Source organism: Pecten maximus, chromosome 1 (genome assembly GCF_902652985.1).
Source record: "Pecten maximus chromosome 1, xPecMax1.1, whole genome shotgun sequence".
Classification (NCBI taxonomy): Eukaryota; Metazoa; Mollusca; class Bivalvia; order Pectinida; family Pectinidae; genus Pecten; species Pecten maximus.
In genome coordinates, this window is record NC_047015.1 from 15,934,811 (window position 1) to 15,961,013 (window position 26,203).

Genomic DNA, 26,203 nt, shown 5'->3' on the forward strand with positions numbered 1-26,203 from the left:
GTAGATAACATTTTAAATTCATTCCAGGTGTATTTTGTCTGCTTCATATTAATTTTAATCAGTGCCATCTTTTAAATAACATACACCTTCCTTCTGTGATTGACAGCTGAGCTATAATGCTGCACTGTCTGCAAACAAAGAATGTTTACTATCAGTAACCTCACACAACCCACAGGGTATTTTAGTAATCTCAACAACACATAGGGTATTTTAGTAACCTAACCACCAACAGGGTATTTCAGTAACCTCACACATATAGGCTAGGGTGTTTCAGTAACCTCACAAACCACAGGGAATTTCAGTAACCTCACAACCCATAGGGTGTTTCAGGGACCTCACAACGCATAGGGTAACCTTTACAATACATTGGGCATTGCAATACCCAAACAAAACAGAGTAATTTTTTTCATTAACCCTCACAATCCATAGAGTATTCCAGTAACGCTCACAATCCATAGAGTATTCCAGTAACCCTCACAATCCATAGAGTATTCCAGTAACCCTCACAATCCATAGAGTATTCCAGTAACCCTCACAATCCATAGAGTATTCCAGTAACCCTCACAATCCATAGAGTATTCCAGTAACCCTCACAATCCATAGAGTATTCCAGTAACCCTCACAATCCATACATTTTGAGGTCAATAAAATACCATAGGGTATATGTTAATAACCATTCCAATTCCCACAGATGTTAGTTACCTAGATAATTCTCTCTAGAAACACACAGATGTCAGTTACCTAGATAATTCTCTCTAGAAACACACAGATGTCAGTTACCTAGATAATTCTCTCTAGAAACACACAGATGTCAGTTACCTAGATAATTCTCTCTAGAAACACACAGATGTCAGTTACCTAGATAATTCTCTCTAGAAACACACAGATGTCAGTTACCTAGATAATTCTCTCTAGAAACACACAGATGTCAGTTACCTAGATAATTCTCTCTAGAAACACACAGATGTCAGTTACCTAGATAATTCTCTCTAGAAACACACAGATGTCACAGTTACCTTGATAATTCTCTCTAGAAACATACTGTATCAGTAATTCACCCAGATTTTTGAGAAATATATACTTACATCTTCGTCCACCGAAAAGTTAAGCTCTCCATCATCGAATAGTCGAAAAAAACGCCTCTGCCATCGCTATAATACAGAAAAAAGTTTATCAGGATTGATGTAATTATACAAACTTTTGTTACAAATTAATTTTAGGTGTCATGAATTCATGAATAATTATAACAAACCCTAAAAAATGTTACGCTCAAGGTTGATCAACATAAAAGATAAAAAAAGATGTTTATGATCATGACAAAAACATGCATTGTGATATCACATAGTTGTTACAATTGTATCATGATATCGTACAATTGTATTGTGACATTGTACAGGTGAGACAATTGTACTATAACATTACACAGGTGGTACAATTGTAAGACATTACATAGGTGATACAATTGTACTGTGACATCACACAGGTGATAAAATTGTCCTGTGACATCACACAGGTGATACAATTGTACTACGACATTACATAGGTGATACAATTGTACTACGAACATCACACAGGTGATACAATTGTACTACGACATCACACAGGTGATACAATTGTACTGCGACATCACACAGGTGATACAATTGTACTGTGACATCACACAGGTGATACAATTGTACTGTGACATCACACAGGTGATATACAATTGTACTGTGACATCACACAGGTGATACAATTGTACTGTGACATCACACAGGTGATACAATTGTACTACGACAATACACAGGTGATACATTTGTAAGACATTACACAGGTGATACAATTGTACTGTGACATCACACAGGTGATATACAATTGTACTTTGACATCACACAGGTGATACAATTGTACTTTGACATCACACAGGTGATACAATTGTACTGTGACATTACACAGGTGATACAATTGTACTGTGACATCACACAGGTGATACAATTGTACTGTGACATCACACAGGTGATACAATTGTACTATGACATAACACAGGTGATACAATTGTACTACAACGCTAGACATGTAAAATACACCGTTATCAAAATATATGATCAATATATCCTGCCTTATCACTTCTACACCATGGAATTTAATCTATTTTGTAAAGAAGTACATATCAAAAATCAGTATAAAATTGTGTGAATGTAAGAGAGACAGGTGTGTTGGTGGTGTATATCCACTGGGTATCCCCTGGACAGAGGTGTATACAGAGACTTGACAACCCTCCTATGTGTCAAAATAGTACAAACAGATCATTGACCTGCCTGCTCCTAATCTTCTCTGTGATTATGATGAATCTGATGTCACACGACTCTGTAAACAAACCCACATTCATCAGCCTGTTTACAGCTATGTCCCAGCAGCCTGTATTACTGTCAACACCACAATAACACCTCCTACAGCCTGTATTACTGTCAACACCACAATAACACCTCCTACAGCCTGTATTACTGTCAACACCACAATAACACCTCCTACAGCCTGTATCACTGTCAACACCACAATAACCCCTCCTACAGCCTGTATTACTGTCAACACCACAATAACACCTCCTATTCTAACTGACAACATCAAGCCCATCCATACCTACTAAAGTTCAGTTAAAATGCTACCAAATACAATTGATTACTTTACAATAATCCAACCCCTCACTTTGAGTCTAAGATTAGGCTCCTTGGTGGGTTTATTACAGGAATTAATATGGTAAATCACAAGATCAGAAATACATGAAGTAGGAAATGGAATTCAGTATGTACCACTGACTAACAACTGATAGCTTCCTGATCATGGACACGATAATGGTAAGGAAACAGTTCGTGTGTAAACATTGATTTCATGTTTCTTCCCCTGCTTGATCATTGATATCATGTTTGCTCATATACTTTATTAAATGTCATTGATGGATCTATTTTCTTAAAATGATATCCTCTTTTTTAAATCAGCCTTGGGGACATAAAGCTAACGGATGACCATTATCTATCTAAATATACAAGAGTACTACGTAAATCAGCCTGGGGGACATAACGGATGACCAATATCTATCTAAATATACAAGAGTACTACGTAAATCTTTTTCTGGTGTAGTAAAGAACTAATTGAATAAACATATAAAGCTACAATATAATTATTGATGGCCAAGGACCTGAATGACGTCTTCACCCAAAAGAGTAGGAAACAATGGTTGGTCCAGTGGCACAGTCGTAACACACACACTGGCCTCCACATATAGGGTCTGATTCCCTGATCCCACATAAAACGTAACATATATGGTCACCTGCCCGAGCACATGGGTTTTCTCCAGGTACTCTGGTTTCCTCCCACATTTAAAGACTCCTTGGGTTTCCTCCCACATTTAAAGACCCCTTGGGTTTCCTCCCACATTTAAAGACCCCTTGGGTTTCCTCCCACATTTAAAGACCCCTTGGGTTTCCTCCCACATTTAAAGACCCCTTGAATTGGGTTTCCATGGAGCCAACAAGAGTGATCATTATAATCTATGTTGGTATATAACATGTTCCACAATTGTTGTAAAATAAATAATTTGTATCTTTTTTTTTTGTACAAAACACTTATGCTGAAAACTGGTTATTAATTATTGATGTTGTTGGGAAACTATAATGATAAATGGTTCAAGGTTGGTCATAGATAGCCATTTTTGTTCACTAATTACCAGTAGCCAGCCATGAGTTAATGCTGTTGACCACGGCCAGGCGACGTCAGTAGTTTTTGGGGGAAATTCTTAAGTCCATAAGAATACACCACAAACCCTTCCAATCTGGCATATACATTTATTAGATATTTAAGACTTATGTCATGTCAAAATGAGGTAGAAATATTTTGTAATAATTTAAAAATTTTATCATGAATTTGGTTTTTTTTTTCATCAAAACTCACTTTATAAAGTTGTTGAGAGGCTTCTATGTCTATAGATACTGTATGTTTCCCCATACCCCTCTCATTTAGTTTATATATCATCATTAGATGTCTATAGATACTGTCTGTTTCCCCATACCCCTCTCATTTAGTTTATATATCATCATTAGCTCTAAGTGTCTGTTTCCCCATACCCCTCTCATTTAGTTTATATATCATCATTAGCTCTAAGTGTCTGTTTCCCCATACCCCTCTCATTTAGTTTATATATCATCATTAGCTCTAAGTGTCTGTTTCCCCATACCCCTCTCATTTAGTTTATATATCATCATTAGCTCTAAGTGTCTGTTTCCCCATACCCCTCTCATTTAGTTTATATATCATCATTAGATGTCTATAGATACTGTATGTTTCCCCATACCCCTCTCATTTAGTTTATATATCATCATTAGATGTCTATAGATACTGTATGTGTCCCCATACCCCTCTCATTTAGTTTATATATCATCATTAGATGTCTATAGATACTGTCTGTGTCCCCATACCCCTCTCATTTAGTTTATATATCATCATTAGATGTCTATAGATACTGTATGTGTCCCCATACCCCTCTCATTTAGTTTATATATCATCATTAGCTCTAAGTGTCTGTTTCCCCATACCCCTCTCATTTAGTTTATATATCATCATTAGATGTCTATAGATACTGTATGTGTCCCCATGCCCCTCTCATTTAGTTTATATATCATCATTAGCTCTAAGATGACAATCAAGTCCCACGACAAAGTGTTCACATATTTTGGAATAAATTGTTGGACATAAATTTAGATTTATTCAGACAGATTACTTTAAAGAATTTGAATGAAGTCGGCCTAGATATCTACTGTTTGTGTATGAAATGCATTAATTTGGCATTGATATTTTACATCCTAATAGGTTTCTGGATTTTCTGTATCAGCATTTTGTGATGGCTGCCAACAGTTTACTCGGAAATCATTGATTGCACTCTTATAAATACTTGTAAAGTCAAATTGGAATTTATATAAATAAATTACAACTTGATCAATCCTTTTGAACAATCAAGACCAACAAAGGTCTTTCCATTAATAAAATAAACAAAGATTTCAGACATATGTTACAAATGTGGGTTGGACATCCAGCCAGTTGATAAAAAAATTGAAAAGAACTTTTAAACAAGAATGTTGCAGTTGATAATATCCCACTGTATCAGGTGGATTCCTCTCTCACTGAATGACCTTCACATTAAACATACTAGATGATAATATCCCACTGTATCAGGTGGACTCCTCTCTCACTGAATGACCTTCACATTAAACATACTAGATGATAATATCCCACTGTATCAGGTGGATTCCTCTCTCACTGAATGACCTTCACATTAAACATACTAGATGATAATATCCCACTGTATCAGGTGGATTCCTCTCTCACTGAATGACCTTCACATTAAACATACTAGATGATAATATCCCACTGTATCAGGTGGATTCCTCTCTAACTGAATGACCTTCACATTAAACATACTAGATGATAATATCCCACTGTATCAGGTGGACTCCTCTCTCACTGAATGACCTTCACATTAAACATACTAGATGATAATATCCCACTGTATCAGGTGGATTCCTCTCTAACTGAATGACCTTCACATTAAACATACTAGATGATAATATCCCACTGTATCAGGTGGACTCCTCTCTCACTGAATGACCTTCACATTAAACATACTAGATGATAATATCCCACTGTATCAGGTGGACTCTCTAACTGAATGACCTTCACATTAAACATACTAGATGATAATATCCCACTGTATCAGGTGGATTCCTCTCTCACTGAATGACCTTCACATTAAACATACTAGATGATAATATCCCACTGTATCAGGTGGACTCTCTAACTGAATGACCTTCACATTAAACATACTAGATGATAATATCCCACTGTATCAGGTGGATTCCTCTCTAACTGAATGACCTTCACATTAAACATACTAGATGATAATATCCCACTGTATCAGGTGGATTCCTCTCTCACTGAATGACCTTCACATTAAACATACTAGATGATAATATCCCACTGTATCAGGTGGATTCCTCTCTCACTGAATGACCTTCACATTAAACATGCAAGAGTTTACTGATACCTGGAATTTGAGCGATTTATTACCAGGACAAATTATACATTGATGTTCAAACCAGTGATGTCCTGAAATCTGAGCTGGGGGATGTATAAAGGTATACATGTAAGTACAATAGATTTGGTCAGATGAATTTTTTGTGTTTCCTATATCAATATTTTTATGACAGATTTCCGTTCACATGATAACGAGACACTGTGGATGTACTAAATACACAACCTCTACATGAATGTCGGGTGACATTTTTACCTTATGACAGCATCATACCTAGCTAATCCTGTTATAAGTTACATTTTTACCTTATGACAGCATCATACCTAGCTAATCCTGTTATAAGTTACTGACGTACACACAAGTGTTTGTTGTCTGCCCTAACAGGTTGGATAAAGAATGTGGTGGGGCATGAACAGGAATACCTTTTCAAAGTTAACTTCCCCTCCCAGTAAGGAGCATTTCCGTGTTTGTATACTACCACCAGGGCTGGGGAGATACACCTGGTGTGTATTTACTCAAGAGAACAATACCTCCACATCTACCTTTATATACTACCTGTCAATCTACAGCTTTAGTATTACCTATAGATGTGCTACAAGTGGAAATGTTTGTGTTGTGGAAATACATCTTCACTAACTTTAGGTCATGTTAATCCTGCAAAAAATGTGGGTATACCAATACAATGACTCATAATTTAATTATATAAGATGTAATTTATTACCAGTGCTAACAACAATTTCCAAACCACAAACAATTTGCAAAGTCACACCAAAAAAACTCTCCACTTTTATAAAAGTAGTCCAGAGCTGTATAAGCCAACAATAATGTGGGTATCCTAGTATATAGATCGTGAGTGGGGACAGCTTTTTTCAATCTGGTTAAACGAGACAAACAAAACTTTTATTGAGAATAAAAGTAGAAAGATATGAGAGTAAGAACTGACCTAATCCCAGTATAAAAGGTTTCTGTACAAAAGGCTGTACATTGTTATCTTACTGAGAGGACTTCCATGTTCCCATCATCACAAACCTAAATATTGTTTGAAGTAATATATCTTAGTATGACCTAAATCTTTTCAATCACAATGAACTTAGGAATACACCAGGATTGAATTTGATAAATGAGGACACCAACATGTTGGCCACTGAACTTAATAAAAATTATAAGTATATTGGCCACTGAGCTTGATAGCATTGAGTATATTGGCCACTGAGCTTGATAGCATTGAGTATATTGGCCTCTGATCTTGATAACATTGAGCATATTGGCCACTGAGCTTGATAACATTGAGCATATATTAGCCACTGAGCTTGATAACATTGAGTATATTAGCCACTGAGCTTGATAACATTGAGTATATTGGCCATTGAGCTTGATAACAATGGCTATATTGGCCACTGAGCTTGATAACATTGAGCATATTAGCCACTGAGCTTGATAACATTGAGTATATTGGCCACTGAGCTTGATAACATTGAGTATATTGGCCACTGAGCTTGTAAACAATGAGCATATTAGCCACTGAGCCTGATAACATTGAGTATATTGGCCACTGAGCTTGATAACAATGAGTAAATTGGCCACTGAGCTTGATAACATTGAGCATATTAGCCACTGAGCCTGATAACATTGAGTATATTGGCCACTGAGCTTGATAACAATGAGTATATTGGCCACTGAGCTTGATAACAATGAGCATATTAGCCACTGAGCCTGATAACATTGAGTATATTGGCCACAGAGCTTGATAACAATGAGTTTATATATATATTTGCCACCTAACTATAACAAAATTATATCTGAATACTTGGTAATAAACTTTGGGAATTGAGTTTGAAAAATTGGACCGAAAAGATACTTCAGAAATTGAACTTGATAAACTTGGGCTCAATTAATACCTTTGGCATTGAGTTTAATTAACTTGGGAGTCAATTGAAATTTTGGGATTGTCCAATAGCCAACATACATTAAGCAGTGAGTTTTGGTAGTACTCCAAAGCTAGCACATTGAGCCATTTCTATTGAACAACATATATGAACATTTAGTTTTTGAATGTTTTGTCATTTTTATGTTGGATTTTAGAATTGTTTTATTTGAAGTTGAACCTGTCACTGAGAAAGACTAAATACTATTGTTCACTTGTCGAAAGGGTTACTTCTGCTTTGTTTTATCTGAATTAATGAAACCTCACATGCATTACTCACAGAGGATGTGCATTCGTCTTCTTAACTTGTAAGACCTATCTCAAGAGCACTTCAAAAGGACATAAGCACTCCTCTGTACAGGTCCACTTTGGGATTTTTTTTGTATTTTTAACAATCCTTGTTATTATCTACCATACGGTCACAGACAGCTGTGTGCAGCATGTTGTTTGTAAACAGAGAGTGATGGGGGTAGGGGGGTTGGGGTTTATATGTGGCCCTGGGACCTAAGAGAGACAGTGATATGTTGAAATGGAACTTGAATTGAGTATTAGGACAATTTAAACCATAAAGTGTCCTTTATTTGTTTTTTAAGCAGAATGGCAACAAACAAGCAGACAAACCACTCTGAATGAAAACCAATATTTGACATCTGTATAAGTACATTTCCAACCTAGACTGAAATGGTAATGACCCAGCTGCCACTTCCAAATTATAATGACATAAATGCTCCTACAAAAACTGAATAAAACAGTTTTTTGCTAGACAAGGTACACAATATATAACATGGGAAGAGGACACAGGTATACATATGTCTCAATAAAATCACAGTTCCAGTGATACTTGAGCTAACAAATCTTTTTATATATTCATTACATGTGAAAAAAAATGTAATTTCAATATCTTTGTAGCATCTTGCCTTCCATCAACAAAACCTACACATTTTACACTAACTGCTGTGATCATGAGTTTCAAAAAGAATGTCTAGGGGCAAATGTTTCTGGACATTTATCTTGGCAAAATTTCAAGGTATTTGATGTTGGATTGAGGTACACTACAAGTTCAAGATGAAACGGACAACAGGTGTGGAGATCTACAGGTAAAGCAGGTGCCATAATCTGGAAGATTCAAATGTGTGGATAAGAATATCCGGTGTCCTACTGATAAACAACACCAACATCGCTAAAACTTAATAGAGTGACAGGAAAAAATCTCTTCCATCTATTTCATTTTTTGTTTTCGTTTTTTCATCACCTAGTGGTGGGTTTTACTCAGAGTGAAATCCACACTGTACATAATACAGGTGAAGCTAAGGGAGTCTGTGGTGATCTAATGGAGGTGTACTGTGTAGTCACACAGCTTCAGGATAGTCTCCTCCATACAACTTCCAGATAATCAGGGAGAATTAAGAAAATTTCTTCTTCATTGAAGATGCTCCCATCCTTGAAGGCAGAGCAGTGGTAAATGTCTGTTTAAAATAGCATTTGTAAATGCTGAATGTCTAATATATACACCCAGTCACCAGTCAATTTGGTGCTCCTAGGCTTATATATACCTATGCAAGTTCTTGCATATATGATCCACTAAATTGAAAGATTTTCCTAAAAATATAAAGTTCAATACACATAAACATTCTTAAACAACAATACTTGTCCAATTTGTGCTAGATGTTCTCCAACCTCTTAGGATCAGACCAGGTGTATGTATATGTACCTCACTAACCAATGCTACATATCCCTCTCCTCACCAATCTCCGAAAGATTAGAGAGTACTTTCTTGAGATAATCTCTGACATGTACTTGTAATTAACATAAAAACTTGATTGTCATCAACAAATTCTGACAACATCATGACCAATGAAAGGGAACATGTACTTTTATATCATTTTAACTATATTTTTTATACATCAATGGAAATTAAAAAAAAAAAAAAAAGATTAATATCAAATGATGTCCACATGCAGGAATGTACAATATCATATCTTGATATTATCTCACTCACAGAAAAATGTTACTGGTCCAAATTTCGCTGGTTCTGGGTATTACTAGTAAACTTTTTAAAAAGAGTTTGTCTGATGTGTTTGATATCACATGGAATGGTGAAAACTATACACTGTGTGTGATAGTATCCCATGGAGTGATAAAAACTATATTGTGTGTGATAGTATCCCATGGAGTGTTAATGACTATATTGTGTGTGATAGTGTCCCATGGAGTGATACTTACTATATTGTATGTGATAGTATCCAATGGTGTGATAATGACTATATTGTGTGTGATAGTATCCAATGGTGTGATAATGACTATATTGTGTGTGATAATATCCTATGGAGTGATAATGACTATATGGTACCTGATAGTATCCTATGGAGTGATAATGACTATATTGTGTGTGAAAGTGTCCCATGGTGTGATATAATGACTACCGTATTTGACCTAATAAGGGCGCAGGGCGCGGGTAATTGACAGTGGGGGCGCCCTTATTAAGATTAGTTATTCTGAAGTTTTATGAAACAGACTATACCTTATAGCAGAATACCCAAGGTTGTGGAAACGGTAAAATATTCAGTCATAAAAATATTCCAGATGAAGATATCTATTCATTATCATATATTCAGCTTAAACATCACTTGAATACTCCTGTAAACTTGTAAACCATGCCAGCTGATCTTTAGACCAGAGAACGTGTGTTCCACCATTTATGTTCAAATGGAACTCTTTTGTGTTCTATTTATAGAAACAGGTGATTTCCCAGATCATATTAGACATCGTTTTCTTTGACCTTATAATTGATTTACAATGTCTTTTACTAGCTTTCTGCTCTGAACAAAGTTATTTATCAACAAGAATGAAGTCTTTACTTTATCTTCAAATAAAGATGGTAAGTTATTATTTGTATGCGTGTTTAGTTTTGGGTGCTCTTTGCACTGACATGTCATCTGTAGCCTGTAGGAATACACAAAATGTGGCGAAAACATGTGTTCCAGTTACTTAATTTGCTGAAGAAAATTGAACACATAAAGTAGCAAAATATTTCACATGAATTATTACTTTTGAACACCATTTTGACACTCAGTCAAAGATTTATTTCCTTGAAAAAAGGTAGGGGCGCCCTTATTAGGGCAGGCGCCCTTATTAGGTCAAATACGGTATATTGTGTGTGAAAGTGTCCCTCGGTGTGATAATGACTATATTGTGTGTGATAATATCCTATGGAGTGATAATGACTATATGGTACGTGATAGTATCCTATGGAGTGATAATGACTATATTGTGTGTGATAGTATCCTATGGAGTGATAATGACTATATTGTGTGTGATAGTATCCTATGGAGTGATAATGACTATATTGTGTGTGATAGTGTCCCATGGAGTGATACTTACTATATTGTGTGTGATAGTGTCCCATGGAGTGATACTTACTATATTGTATGTGATAGTATCCAATGGTGTGATAATGACTATATTGTGTGTGATAGTATCCAATGGTTGGATAATGACTATATTGTGTGTGAAAGTGTCCCATGGTGTGATAATGACTATATTGTGTGTGATAATATCCTATGGAGTGATAATGACTATACTGTGTGTGATAATATCCTATGGAGTGATAATAACTACATGGTACGTGATAGTATCCTATGGAGTGATAATGACTATATTGTGTGTGATAGTATCCCATGGAGTGATAATGACTATATTGTGTGTGATAGTATCCCATGGAGTGATAATGACTATACTGTGTGTGATAGTATCCCATGGAGTGATAATGACTATACTGTATGAGATAATATCCCATGAAGTGATAATAACTATATGGTGTGTTCCATGGGATTATATGGTGTTAATATCCCATGCAGTGGTTACAATTTTACTGTATATGACAGTATCCAATGGAGTGATAAGTCAGCACTTGAAATGCTGATGATACAATTCCTATCTCTACCAGAGTTGGCTGCCAGTGTGTTGAAAAGCGATATACCTGTATTTTTTTAAGTTTTGTCTTATCATGGTTCTTATTCAGCAGCCAACAAACAGACATTTAATACCAACTCTTGATTTGCAATTGGGATAAAATTCAGAAATTGGATAAACTCACACACCTGTTTTTGTAACATCGAAATCCTGACAAAGATAAATTTATGAGCCTTTTTTGAAGTTATCTGTTACAAAACCTTTAAGCTTTTAAAGTTATCAGACATTGTTCTGCTTTTAAAGCTGTGAAAACACATGATATGCCAGAGTGAAAGGTTTACTTTCCTATGTTTACAATTGGCAAAGATAACGTTTATTTAGAATGTTTACAAACATGTCGGAGGATAGATGGAGGGATACCAACATTTGAATTTTCCAATTTGCATACCATGTATAAGTACACAGAAAACGAATTTCTCAGTCTCAAGTGTTACCCAACAAAAAAGTCGGAATGTGATTTGGTTTAAGAGTGAAAAAGAAGACTACACTTTCTGAACTACACTTTAAATGTTATTTTTGCCATCAGGCCAAAGAGGTTTACAGATATTATATAATAAACAGACTCTCTACCATTTGAAATTTTCTACAAAATGACCCAATTTATTGGTTCCTGGATGGGTATGACGGGTACAGAGTACCAAATCACAGAGGTGTTCATGATCACTTGACAAGTTTAATACTGACCTTGCTCCTATCAACAGGGTTGCTGAAGTCGAAATCTGGAGACACAAATAAATATCCGCACTTTGAAATCTTTCTTGTGGCCTGTAAAGAAGAAAGAAACAATATGAGACATCCTATCTATCAGTTATGAACTTATCAGAGTCATAATACCTGGGTACCTATTAACCAGTCCATCACAACTAGACTAGCTAGCATGATAACTAATTTCATCATTGTCTCAAAAAACCATATTTCATAATTCTCACTTATAAGAATATCTCTGTATCGTACAATATTTTTGAGAGGACAATTAAAGTGGTCATGTAAATTATCGGATTCTAAGGGAAAATCCATCAACAATGTATAAAACTGACTTCTGCAACAAACAACATCCTTGTTCCATGCAGCCGGGACATGCATATCCATGGAAACGGGGAAGGGTGGAGGAATTTGGGAGGGGGATATCACAAGCCCACATTTCTTCCCCAATATTTTTACGATGTGTCAACTTACATGTTACATAACATACTGATGTAACTAGTGATATATATACATGTACAGATCATATCTAAATCACATTTAGTACAAAGGTCATAGATAGATTCACATCAAAAGTATAGAAATATATTTATTTTGTACTACAAATAGTCAGAACTATAGCAGACCCAGGTTTAAACGTTCGATCTAATCCTAACCTGGTTTTTTAAAGCATGTGTATATTTTAAAAGACTATTTGTAAAACCCAATATGGAATATCATATCTGTCTGATGGCCTGTCACCAAGCCCCAGTGAATGGCTACATGTTGTCAGCTATTGTCAGACATACATATATTTGGTGTGTATTTATATATTTCCAAGGTCCTCAGCTAAAACTCAAACAGCTGAATGATCTGAACTCTAACTGTCTGACCTGGTCCTGATTTTATCAATTCCTGGTTTATAATTCTGCTGTAGATATTAAAGCTATACCAGGAATCACAGTACAGTACTTACAGGGGATCACAGTACAGTAATTACTGGGGATCACAGTACTTACTGGGGGATCACAGTACTTACTGGGGGATCACAGTATAGTACTAACTGGGGGATCACAGTACAGTACTAACTGGGGGATCACAGTACAGTACTAACTGGGGGATCACAGTATAGTACTAACTGGGGGATCAAAGTACTAACTGGGGGATCACAGAACTTACTGGGGGATCACAGTACTAACTGAGGGATCACAGTACAGTACTAACTGGGGGATCACAGTACAGTACTAACTGGGGGATCACAGTATAGTACTAACTGGGGGATCACAGTACAGTACTAACTGGGGGATCACAGTACTAACTGGGGGATCACAGTATAGTACTAACTGGGGGATCACAGAACTTACGTGGGGATCACAGTACTAACTGAGGGATCACAGTACTAACTGGGGGATCACAGTATAGTACTAACTGGGGGATCAAAGTACTAACTGGGGGATCACAGAACTTACTGGGGGATCACAGTACTAACTGGGGGATCACAGTATAGTACTAACTGAGGGATCACAGTACAATACTAACTGGGGGATCACAGTATAGTACTAACTGGGGGATCACAGTACAGTATTTACAGGGGATCACAGTACTAACTGGGGGATCACAGTACAGTATTTATGGGGGATCACAGTACTAACTGGGGGATCAAAGTACTAACTAGGGGATCACAGTACAGTATTTAGAGGGGATCACAGTACAGTACTAACTGGAGGATCACAGTACAATACTAACTGGGGGATCACAGTACTAACTGGGGGATCACAGTACAATACTAACTGGGGGATCACAGTACTAACTGGGGGATCACAGTACTAACTGGGGGATCACAGTACTTACTGGAGGATCACAGTACTAACTGGGGGATCACAGAACTTACTGGGGGATCACAGTATAGTACTAACTGGGGGATCACAGTACAGTACTAACTGGGGGATCACAGTATAGTACTAACTGGGGGATCACAGTACTAACTGGGGGATCACAGAACAGTACTAACTGGGGGATCACAGTACTAACTGGGAGATCACAGTACAGTACTAACTGGAGGATCACAGTATAGTACTAACTAGGGGATCACAGTACTAACTGGGGGGTCACAGTACTAACTGGGGGATCACAGTACTAACTTGGGGATCACAGTACTTACTGGGGGATCATGATCACAGTATAGTGCTAACTGGGGGATCACAGTACTTACGGGGGGATCATAGTACTAACTGGGGGATCACAGAACAGTACTAACTGGGGGATCACAGTACTAACTGGGAGATCACAGTATAGTACTAACTGGGGGATCACAGTACAGTACTAACTGGGGGATCACAGTACTAACTGGGGGATCACAGTATAGTACTAACTGGGGGATCACAGAACTTACGTGGGGATCACAGTACTAACTGAGGGATCACAGTACTAACTGGGGGATCACAGTATAGTACTAACTGGGGGATCAAAGTACTAACTGGGGGATCACAGAACTTACTGGGGGATCACAGTACTAACTGGGGGATCACAGTACTAACTGGGGGATCACAGTATAGTACTAACTGAGGGATCACAGTACAATACTAACTGGGGGATCACAGTATAGTACTAACTGGGGGATCACAGTACAGTATTTACAGGGGATCACAGTACTAACTGGGGGATCACAGTACAGTATTTATGGGGGATCACAGTACTAACTGGGGGATCAAAGTACTAACTAGGGGATCACAGTACAGTATTTAGAGGGGATCACAGTACAGTACTAACTGGAGGATCACAGTACAATACTAACTGGGGGATCACAGTACTAACTGGGGGATCACAGTACAATACTAACTGGGGGATCACAGTACTAACTGGGGGATCACAGTACTAACTGGGGGATCACAGTACTAACTGGGGGATCACAGTACTAACTGAGGAATCACAGTACTAACTGGGGGATCACAGTACTAACTGGGGGATCACAGTACTAACTGGGGGATCACAGTACTTACTGGAGGATCACAGTACTAACTGGGGGATCACAGAACTTACTGGGGGATCACAGTATAGTACTAACTGGGGGATCACAGTACAGTACTAACTGGGGGATCACAGTATAGTACTAACTGGGGGATCACAGTACTAACTGGGGGATCACAGAACAGTACTAACTGGGGGATCACAGTACTAACTGGGAGATCACAGTACAGTACTAACTGGAGGATCACAGTATAGTACTAACTAGGGGATCACAGTACTAACTGGGGGGTCACAGTACTAACTGGGGGATCACAGTACTAACTTGGGGATCACAGTACTTACTGGGGGATCATGATCACAGTATAGTGCTAACTGGGGGATCACAGTACTTACGGGGGGATCATAGAACTTACTGGAGGATCACAGTATAGTACTAACTGGGGGATCACAGTACTAACTGGAGGATCACAGTATAGTACTAACTGGAGGATCACAGTATAGTACTAACTGGGGGATCACAGTACAGTACTAACTGGGGGATCACAGTACTAACTGGGGGATCACAGTACTAACTGGGGGATAACAGTATAGTACTAACTGGAGGATCACTGTATAGTACTAACTGGGGGATCACAGTACTAACTGGGGGATCACAGTACTAACTGGGGGATCACAGTATAGTACTAACTGGAGGATCACAGTATAGTACTAACTGGGGGATCACAGTATAGTACTAACTGGCCATGGGGGATCACAGTACTAACTGGGGGATCACAGTACAGTACTAACTGGGGGATCACAGAACTTACTGGGGGATCACAGTATAGTACTAACTGGGGGATCACAGTACTAACTGGGGGGTCACAGTACTAACTGGGGGATCACAGTACTAACTGGGGGGTCACAGTACTAACTGGGGGATCACAGTACAGTACTAACTGGGGGATCACAGTACAGTACTAACTGGGGGATCACAGTACTAACTGGGGGATCACAGTACAGTACTTACTGGGGGATCACAGTACTAACTGGAGGATCACAGTACTAACTGGGGGATCACAGTACAGTACTAACTGGGGGATCACAGTATAGTACTAACTGGGGGATCACAGTACAGTACTAATTGGGGGATCACAGTATAGTACTAACTGGGGGATCACAGTACTAACTGGGGGATCACAGTATAGTACTAACTGGAGGATCACAGTACAATACTGACAGGGGGATCACAGTACTAACTGGGGGATCACAGTACAGTACTAACTGGGGGATAACAGTACTAACTGGAGGATCACAGTACTAACTGTGAGAGCACAGTACTAACTGGGGGATCACAGTATAGTACTAACTGGGGGATCACAGTACTAACTGGGGGATCACAGAACTTACTGGGGGATCACAGTATAGTACTAACTGGGGGATCATAGTACTAACTGGGGGATCACAGTATAGTACTAACTGGAGATCGTTATATCTGCAGCCATTACTTTACTCACACAGGGTAATGCTATTTCTGTGGCACCTAATTGTCTTACTAGTTGGGTTAACAACACCTCAAACACAACTTGGGTCTCACAAAAAAACCTTATCTTAGATCACAATTGACCTAATTGGAAAGATTTTATCTCTGAGCTGCCATATTCCAAAAAGTACAGAAGGCCAAAAATAGCAGAATAATAGATCACAAACAGGTTCTATTCAACCAACCTGTTAATTATGTTAAATATGCATACAAAATGAAATGTTCCAATAGATTGGAACTCTGTATATGACCACTATACTATTGATATACCTTTGTACAATATTTGAATGGTAGAAATCTACGACAATGAAATGATGAAAAGGCATTCTGTTTGTAAACATAAGGAAAGCCATTCATAAGGGGATGTGTGAAGTGACATCTTCATTCATAAAGTCAAACATGAGAAGTGTGCCCTGGATTTCGTCCAATATTCAATACTCTTTAATAAGCTGGAACAAGCTTTATTGAAAATTTACAATATTTACATACACCTTGCATGCTGAATAAACTGCGCCTGAAATAAAAGTGACAGCCATACTTTTCTAGATCATGAATACTTAACATGAATTAAAACACTAAATTTACATAAAAAAAGCTTTGTAATTTATCATCTTTAAATTCAAGCCCTGAATTTTATTATCATGCCAATCCTTAACCACAATCTTTTATGTAGAAATGAAGTGGATGTTCTCAACATATCTACAACTAGACCAGCTCATGTACAGACTGATACAGTACAACTAGACCAGCCCATGTACAGACTGATGTAGTACAACTAGACCAGCCCATGTACAGACTGATACAGTACAACTAGACCAGCCCATGTACAGACTGATACAGTACAACTAGACCAGCTCATGTACGGACTGATTCTGACATAGTACATCTAGACCAGCCCATGTACAGACTGATACAGTACAACTAGACCAGCTCATGTACAGACTGGTTCTGACATAGTACATCTAGACCAGCCCATGTACAGACTGATACAGTACATCTAGACCAGCCCATGTACAGACTGATACAGTACAACTAGACCAGCCCATGTACAGACTGATACAGTACAACTAGACCAGCTCATGTACAGACTGATACAGTACATCTAGACCAGCCCATGTACAGACTGATACAGTACAACTAGACCAGCTCATGTACAGACTGATGTAGTACAACTAGACCAGCCCATGTACAGACTGATACAGTACATCTAGACCAGCTCATGTACAGACTGATACAGTACAACTAGACCAGCTCATGTACAGACTGATACAGTACAACTAGACCAGCCCATGTACAGACTGGTTCTGATACAGTACAACTAGACCAGCCCATGTACAGACTGATGTAGAACAACTAGACCAGCTCATGTACAGACTGATACAGTACAACTAGACCAGCCCATGTACAGACTGATACAGTACAACTAGACCAGCCCATGTACAGACTGATACAGTACAACTAGACCAGCTCATGTACAGACTGATGTAGTACAACTAGACCAGCCCATGTACAGACTGATACAGTACATCTAGACCAGCCCATGTACAGACTGATACAGTACAACTAGACCAGCCCATGTACAGACTGATACAGTACAACTAGACCAGCCCATGTACAGACTGATGTAGTACAACTAGACCAGCCCATGTACAGACTGATACAGTACAACTAGACCAGCCCATGTACAGACTGATGTAGTACAACTAGACCAGCCCATGTACAGACTGATACAGTACAACTAGACCAGCTCATGTACAGACTGATACAGTACAACTAGACCAGCCCATGTACAGACTGATACAGTACAACTAGACCAGTCCATGTACAGACTGATGTAGTACAACTAGACCAGCCCATGTACAGACTGATACAGTACAACTAGACCAGCCCATGTACAGACTGATGTAGTACAACTAGACCAGCCCATGTACAGACTGATGTAGTACAACTAGACCAGCCCATGTACAGACTGGTTCTGATACAGTACAACTAGACCAGCCCATGTACAGACTGGTTCTGATACAGTACAACTAGACCAGCCCATGTACAGACTGATGTAGTACAACTAGACCAGCCCATGTACAGACTGATGTAGTACAACTAGACCAGCTCATGTACAGACTGGTTCTGATACAGTACAACTAGACCAGCCCATGTACAGACTGATGTAGTACAACTAGACCAGCCCATGTACAGACTGATACAGTACAACTAGACCAGCCCATGTACAGACTGATACAGTACAACTAGACCAGCCCATGTACAGACTGATACAGTACAACTAGACCAGCCCTGTACAGACTGATACAGTACAACTAGACCAGCCATGTACAGACTGATACAGTACAACTAGACCAGCCATGTACGACTGATACAGTAACAACTAGACCAGCTCATGTACAGACTGATACAGTACAACTAGACCAGCTCATGTACAGACTGATACAGTACAACTAGACCAGCCCCATGTACAAGACTGTACAGTACAACCTAGACCAGCCCATGTAACAGACTGATACAGTACAACTAGACCAGCCCATGTACAGGCTGACTGATACAGTACAACTAGACCAGCCCATGTACAGACTGATTCTGATACAGTACAACTAGACCAGTCCATGTACAGACTGATTCTGATACAGTACAACTAGACCAGCTCATGTACAGACTGATACAGTACAACTAGACCAGCCCATGTACAGACTGATACAGTACAACTAGACCAGCCCATGTACAGACTGATACAGTACAACTAGACCAGCCCATGTACAGTACAACTAGACCAGCTCATGTACAGACTGATACAGTACAACTAGACCAGCCCATGTACAGACTGATACAGTACAACTAGACCATCCCATGTACAGTACAACTAGACCAGCTCATGTACAGACTGATACAGTACAACTAGACCAGCCCATGTACAGACTGATGTAGTACAACTAGACCGGCCCATGTACAGACTGATGTAGTACAACTAGACCGGCCCATGTACAGACTGATGTAGTACAACTAGACCGGCCCATGTACAGACTGATACAGTACAACTAGACCAGCTCATGTACAGACTGATACAGTACAACTAGACCAGCCCATGTACAGACTGATACAGTACAACTAGACCAGCCCATGTACAGACTGATTCTGATACAGTACAACTAGACCAGCTCATGTACAGACTGATGTAGTACAACTAGACCAGCCCATGTACAGACTGATACAGTACAACTAGACCAGCCCATGTACAGACTGATTCAGTACAACTAGACCAGCCCATGTACAGACTGATACTGATACAGTACAACTAGACCAGCCCATGTACAGACTGATACAGTACAACTAGACCGGCTCATGTACAGACTGACTCTGATACAGTACAACTAGACCAGCTCATGTACAGACTGACTCTGATACAGTACATCTAGACCAGCCCATGTACAGACTGATACAGTACAACTAGACCAGCTCATGTACAGACTGACTCTGATACAGTACATCTAGACCAGCCCATGTACAGACTGATACAGTACAACTAGACCAGCCCATGTACAGACTGGTTCTGATACAGTACAACTAGACCAGCCCATGTACAGTACAACTAGACCAGCCCATGTACAGACTGATACTGATACAGTACAACTAGACCAGCCCATGTACAGACTGGTTCTGATACAGTACAACTAGACCAGCCCATGTACAGACTGGTTCTGATACAGTACAACTAGACCAGCCCATGTACAGACTGATGTAGTACAACTAGACCAGCTCATGTACAGACTGATACAGTACAACTAGACCAGCCCATGTACAGACTGATACAGTACAACTAGACCAGCCCATGTACAGACTGATACAGTACAACTAGACCAGCCCATGTACAGACTGATACAGTACAACTAGACCAGCCCATGTACAGACTGATACAGTACAACTAGACCAGCTCATGTACAGACTGATACAGTACAACTAGACCAGCTCATGTACAGACTGATGTAGTACAACTAGACCAGCTCATGTACAGACTGATACTGATACAGTACAACTAGACCAGCTCATGTACAGACTGATACAGTACAACTAGACCAGCCCATGTACAGACTGATACAGTACAACTAGACCAGCCCATGTACAGACTGATACAGTACAACTAGACCAGCTCATGTACGGACTGATTCTGACATAGTACATCTAGACCAGCCCATGTACAGTACAACTAGACCAGCCCATGTACAGACTGATGTAGTACAACTAGACCAGCCCATGTACAGACTGATGTAGTACAACTAGACCAGCCCATGTACAGACTGATGTAGTACAACTAGACCAGCCCATGTACAGACTGATGCAGTACAACTAGACCAGCCCATGTACAGACTGATACAGTACAACTAGACCAGCTCATGTACGGACTGATTCTGACATAGTACATCTAGACCAGCCCATGTACAGTACAACTAGACCAGCTCATGTACGGACTGATTCTGACATAGTACATCTAGACCAGCCCATGTACAGTACAACTAGACCAGCTCATGTACGGACTGATTCTGACATAGTACATCTAGACCAGCCCATGTACAGTACAACTAGACCAGCCCATGTACAGACTGATTCTGATGTAGTACAACTAGACCAGCCCATGTACAGACTGATACAGTACAACAAGACCAGCCCATGTACAGACTGATACAGTACAACTAGACCAGCCCATGTACAGACTGATGTAGTACAACTAGACCAGCCCATGTACAGACTGATGTAGTACAACTAGACCAGCCCATGTACAGACTGATTCTGATACAGTACAACTAGACCAGCCCATGTACAGACTGATTCTGATGTAGTACAACTAGACCAGCCCATGTACAGACTGATTCTGATACAGTACAACTAGACCAGCCCATGTACAGACTGATTCTGATGTAGTACAACTAGACCAGCCCATGTACAGACTGATTCTGATACAGTACAACTAGACCAGCCCATGTACAGACTGATTCTGATGTAGTACAACTAGACCAGCCCATGTACAGACTGATTCTGACGTAGTACAACTAGACCAGCCCATGTACAGACTCAGATTCTGATTTGAACCAAGTGATGAAAATGAAATGAGATTATTGATTGGCATGTAAAATTATGTACCTGGTATACTCTGGTAATACATCTACAAATATATAGTTTTGTATAAGAGTAAATTTGTTTAGAGACAGATACTCCCTGGTTGATACATATTTTGTCTTTATAACTCAACTATGGATACAGGTATGTTTCTTTCCTTCCCAAATATATGGCAATACATATCCTCAAATGGGACATTTTACATTCCTAACTACATTTTAATCCGACTAGTGTATCATCACTTATTGCATATTAGGGTTATTTTACCACATTTTTCCCCACATTTTTACAGAGTCTATATGTTCTATTTGATTACACATTTCCTGAACTGAATATACCTGATTATGTACTGTACATATTTATCCTCTTATATGCCAACCTGGACCAACTCACATTACGACAAAGTGGGAGTCAGGCTTATTGCATGGCAATGAAAAACCACTGAAACACCTTTACTGCACTGCAAATGGTATGGGTGGGCTTATTACCAAACATCAGCTTATTGTTGTATGGACGGACTTATTACAAATCTTCAGCTTATAGCTATATGGGCAGACTTATTACTGAACGTCAGCTTATTGTTGTATGGATGGACTTATTACAAATCTTCAGCTTATAGCTATATGGGCAGACTTATTACTGAATGTCAGCTTATTGTTGTATGGACGGACTTTTTACAAATCTTCAGCTTATAGCTATATGGGCAGACTTATTACAAAACGTCAGCTTATTGTTGTATGGATGGACTTATTACAAATCTTCAGCTTATAGCTATATGGGCAGACTTATTACTGAACGTCAGCTTATTGTTGTATGGACGGACTTATTACAAATCTTCAGCTTATAGCTATATGGGCAGACTTATTACTAAACGTCAGCTTATTGTTGTATGGATGGACTTATTACAAATCTTCAGCTTATAGCTATATGGGCAGACTTATTATTAAACTTCAGCTTATTGTTGTATGGATGGACTTATTACAAATCTTCAGCTTATAGCTATATATGGGCAGACTTATTACTAAATGTCAGCTTATTGTTGTATGGGAGGGCTTATTGATTTATTGATTGGCTTATTACCAAACATCAGCTTCATGCTGCATGAATTAATACATTTCAAAGATATTCCTCCATACTTTCACAAAGTATGCTATTTGCTGGTTAGTAGGGACAGCTTTGGACATTATAGATGTATACAATTTGCAAGAGGCATTGAATTAAACCTCATCAATCCAACAGGTAATGGGCAAAACGTGAGAATTAAATCCATGAGTGTTTGGTGACACAATCTTGTATTTTCTTAAGATTTCCCTATTTATAATGTATCTGTATACAGAGGTCACCTTTACAGCATTGTCTATCAATCCTCTCCACATTTGTAGGTGACAATTACATTATATATAAATCTATATTTTCTAAGGGGGAATTATAACCCAGCAACATTGAATAAGCTATTTCCATCAGCAGGTGCCCCATCAATTCTACAGTCATACAGGTAAACCAATACATGACTACAGGAAATGATCTGACAATTTTCACAGTTGCAGTTTCTGAAGTGGTTCTGTGTCATCTTGGGTGATCGATATACATGACCCCATTCTCACGGAAATCAACAACACAAATACAAATACCAGCCATTTGTGTCTATTTTTCCTGTCCTACAATGCATAAAATTGTCCTGAACACAAAATCACCTCACCACAATGTCAGCTGCCTCTCATCTGGAACAGCTTTAAACCTACCTACTATACATGCCACTCACTGGAGGGGACAGTCTGTCATACTTTAAACATCTATGGGGGGAACACTGCCCTTTTTTTCTCTCTCTTGATCATGATATTTATAAGAAATGAATCCAATGCAATGATTCTATAATTAAAGCTACCAAAGCCAAACACCAAGGCAACCAAACTTGTTGTATAAAATGTGCAGGTTTTGGACTCAAAGAGAATGAACTTCAATCATGTTTGTTTCAGATCATTGCAAAAGAAACAGCCTTCTTGTCTAATAAAGAGTAAAGTCTTTTGTTTGTTTCAGACAGATTACAATACAACAGAAAGAGAACGGCCTTCTTGTCTAATAAACAGTAAAGTCTTCACTCGCATATTTCTGCAATTTAGGATGCTGCATTTCGTCTTCAAACAGAACATGCACAGAATGTTTTGATGTCATGTCTTGTGAGATTGCTCATAAGCTATCCTGACCTTGTATGGTATCCTTATCTGTGAGTCCTGAAAGGTCTCACAACAGGTACCAGTAGCCACAGGCTTACACACTGTGGCACCTGATCAGGAGCTGTTTGTTTTTCCATACAAAACGAAAATGAAGGAACACACCGAAAAACAAAGATTGCGCCCCATTACCCACCGAGATTGTAGGTATACAGGTACATAATAGCATGATTATCTATCTGTCCCCACAAAACAACATCAGGTCACGCAACCAGTAAACCACCCTATACACACAGTACATTACTATCTGGTATACCTATAGGCCACATATTATGTAGATGGAGCTCGTAAGATACCCTCAGTTGTACATACACACTCAAAGGTTTGAATCCTCGTTTTCACAAACACATTTTCTTTACTAATATATCTGCAAATATGAAGCCCCTGCCCAAAAATAAGCCTCAATGTTCATTTTTGCAGAATAATTAATTTCAGAACAGTAAGAGTGGTTCACAAGTAAGCCCTCACTGAACTCCAATATTGAAGTTTTACACTAGAGAAGTGGGCTTATTTGAGGATATATACAGTATTAAACTTCTACAATGGGGTGAGGGCTTATTTGAGGATAAATACGGTACTTTAATTTTACACTAGGGGAGGGGGGCTTATTTGAGGATAAATACAGTACTAAACTTTTACACTAGGGGAGGGGCTTATTTGAGGATAAATACAGTATCTAACTTTTACACTAGGGCAGGGAGCTTGTTTCTACAAAATCTGGAAACACAATGATGCTTTACTTTGAAAAGAATGAAAAAAAAACAGAAAGTAGAATTGTTTGACAACCAAAATTCTTAATATAACCCTAATATGCTGGATGCTCAAGACAAACTTTTGCAGTAAAACTTGTTTAAAACAATAAATTATGAGCATAAACTTCTGCTAAGAGTTGGGAAGCTTTAATTCAGTCAGGTTCACCTCCAGTTTTATGTCAGTTAACTCCCACTTAGAGATATATTTTAGACTTCTGCTTCGATTCAGAGGTTCACTGAGGCACCATGCATGCTCAGATTCAGAAGTTCAGTTTGGGCCTGCTTATAGTCTGGCTCTGTATTGAATTTCAACTCATACTATGTGCCTGCCTAGAGTCAGGTATCATCAATGGATAAAAGTGGAATGACTTTTAACACACAGATAGGATCATGTAACATCAGGTGCTCCAATCAACCCCCATCAAACTTGACATACTTTAATTTGAATATACACGTATTTCCACTGGAATTTTGCAATTTGTCCTTTAGAATTAATTTTTGGGTCAGGGTGACCTTTCAACGTGAAACAGCTCTTTTCTGTATGTCCTGCTGTCCCTAACATACCATATTATACAGTCAGATGATACGTCAGATGAAATTCTAGATGATATTATACATGAAATTTTAACTTTTCTTATATAGAGTTACCTGTGTGTATTTGAAAACACATCTAAAGGTAATTTCGTAGGATAGGGTGTCATCTGTCAATACAAATGAACAAACACATACGTGTGGGGTATAAACTCTAAACAGTGTCAATGAGAATCAAATAGAGGTTCAAAATCATTTCCTCCACATGAAATTTAACACTGAAAATCATTAGTTTTCTATACATATTACATGTAAATCTAAGGTACTATTTTTCTGACAGGTAGAGGCACATAGATAAATTTGACTGTAATAAGAAGACGTTTCAGCTGTCAAGTCTCACCTGTAACCATTATTGATAGTACCAGTAAACATGGGAACAAT

At 38.6% G+C, this 26,203-nt stretch overlaps 1 protein-coding gene across 6 annotated transcripts in view; it reads right to left on the reverse strand.

The window, feature by feature from the left end:
- The window catches only part of LOC117325959 (COP1-interactive protein 1-like), a 104,887-nt gene that overhangs the window by 45,499 nt on the left and 33,185 nt on the right, over positions 1-26,203 (reverse strand). For all 6 annotated transcript variants that reach the window (XM_033882514.1, XM_033882538.1, XM_033882531.1 and 3 more), the window contains 2 exons: positions 12,642-12,722; positions 1,086-1,151 (listed from right to left, as the gene is read on the reverse strand). In XM_033882514.1, coding sequence (XP_033738405.1) covers positions 1,086-1,151; positions 12,642-12,722 — 147 coding nt within the window. The remainder of the gene's footprint in view (positions 1-1,085; positions 1,152-12,641; positions 12,723-26,203) is intronic.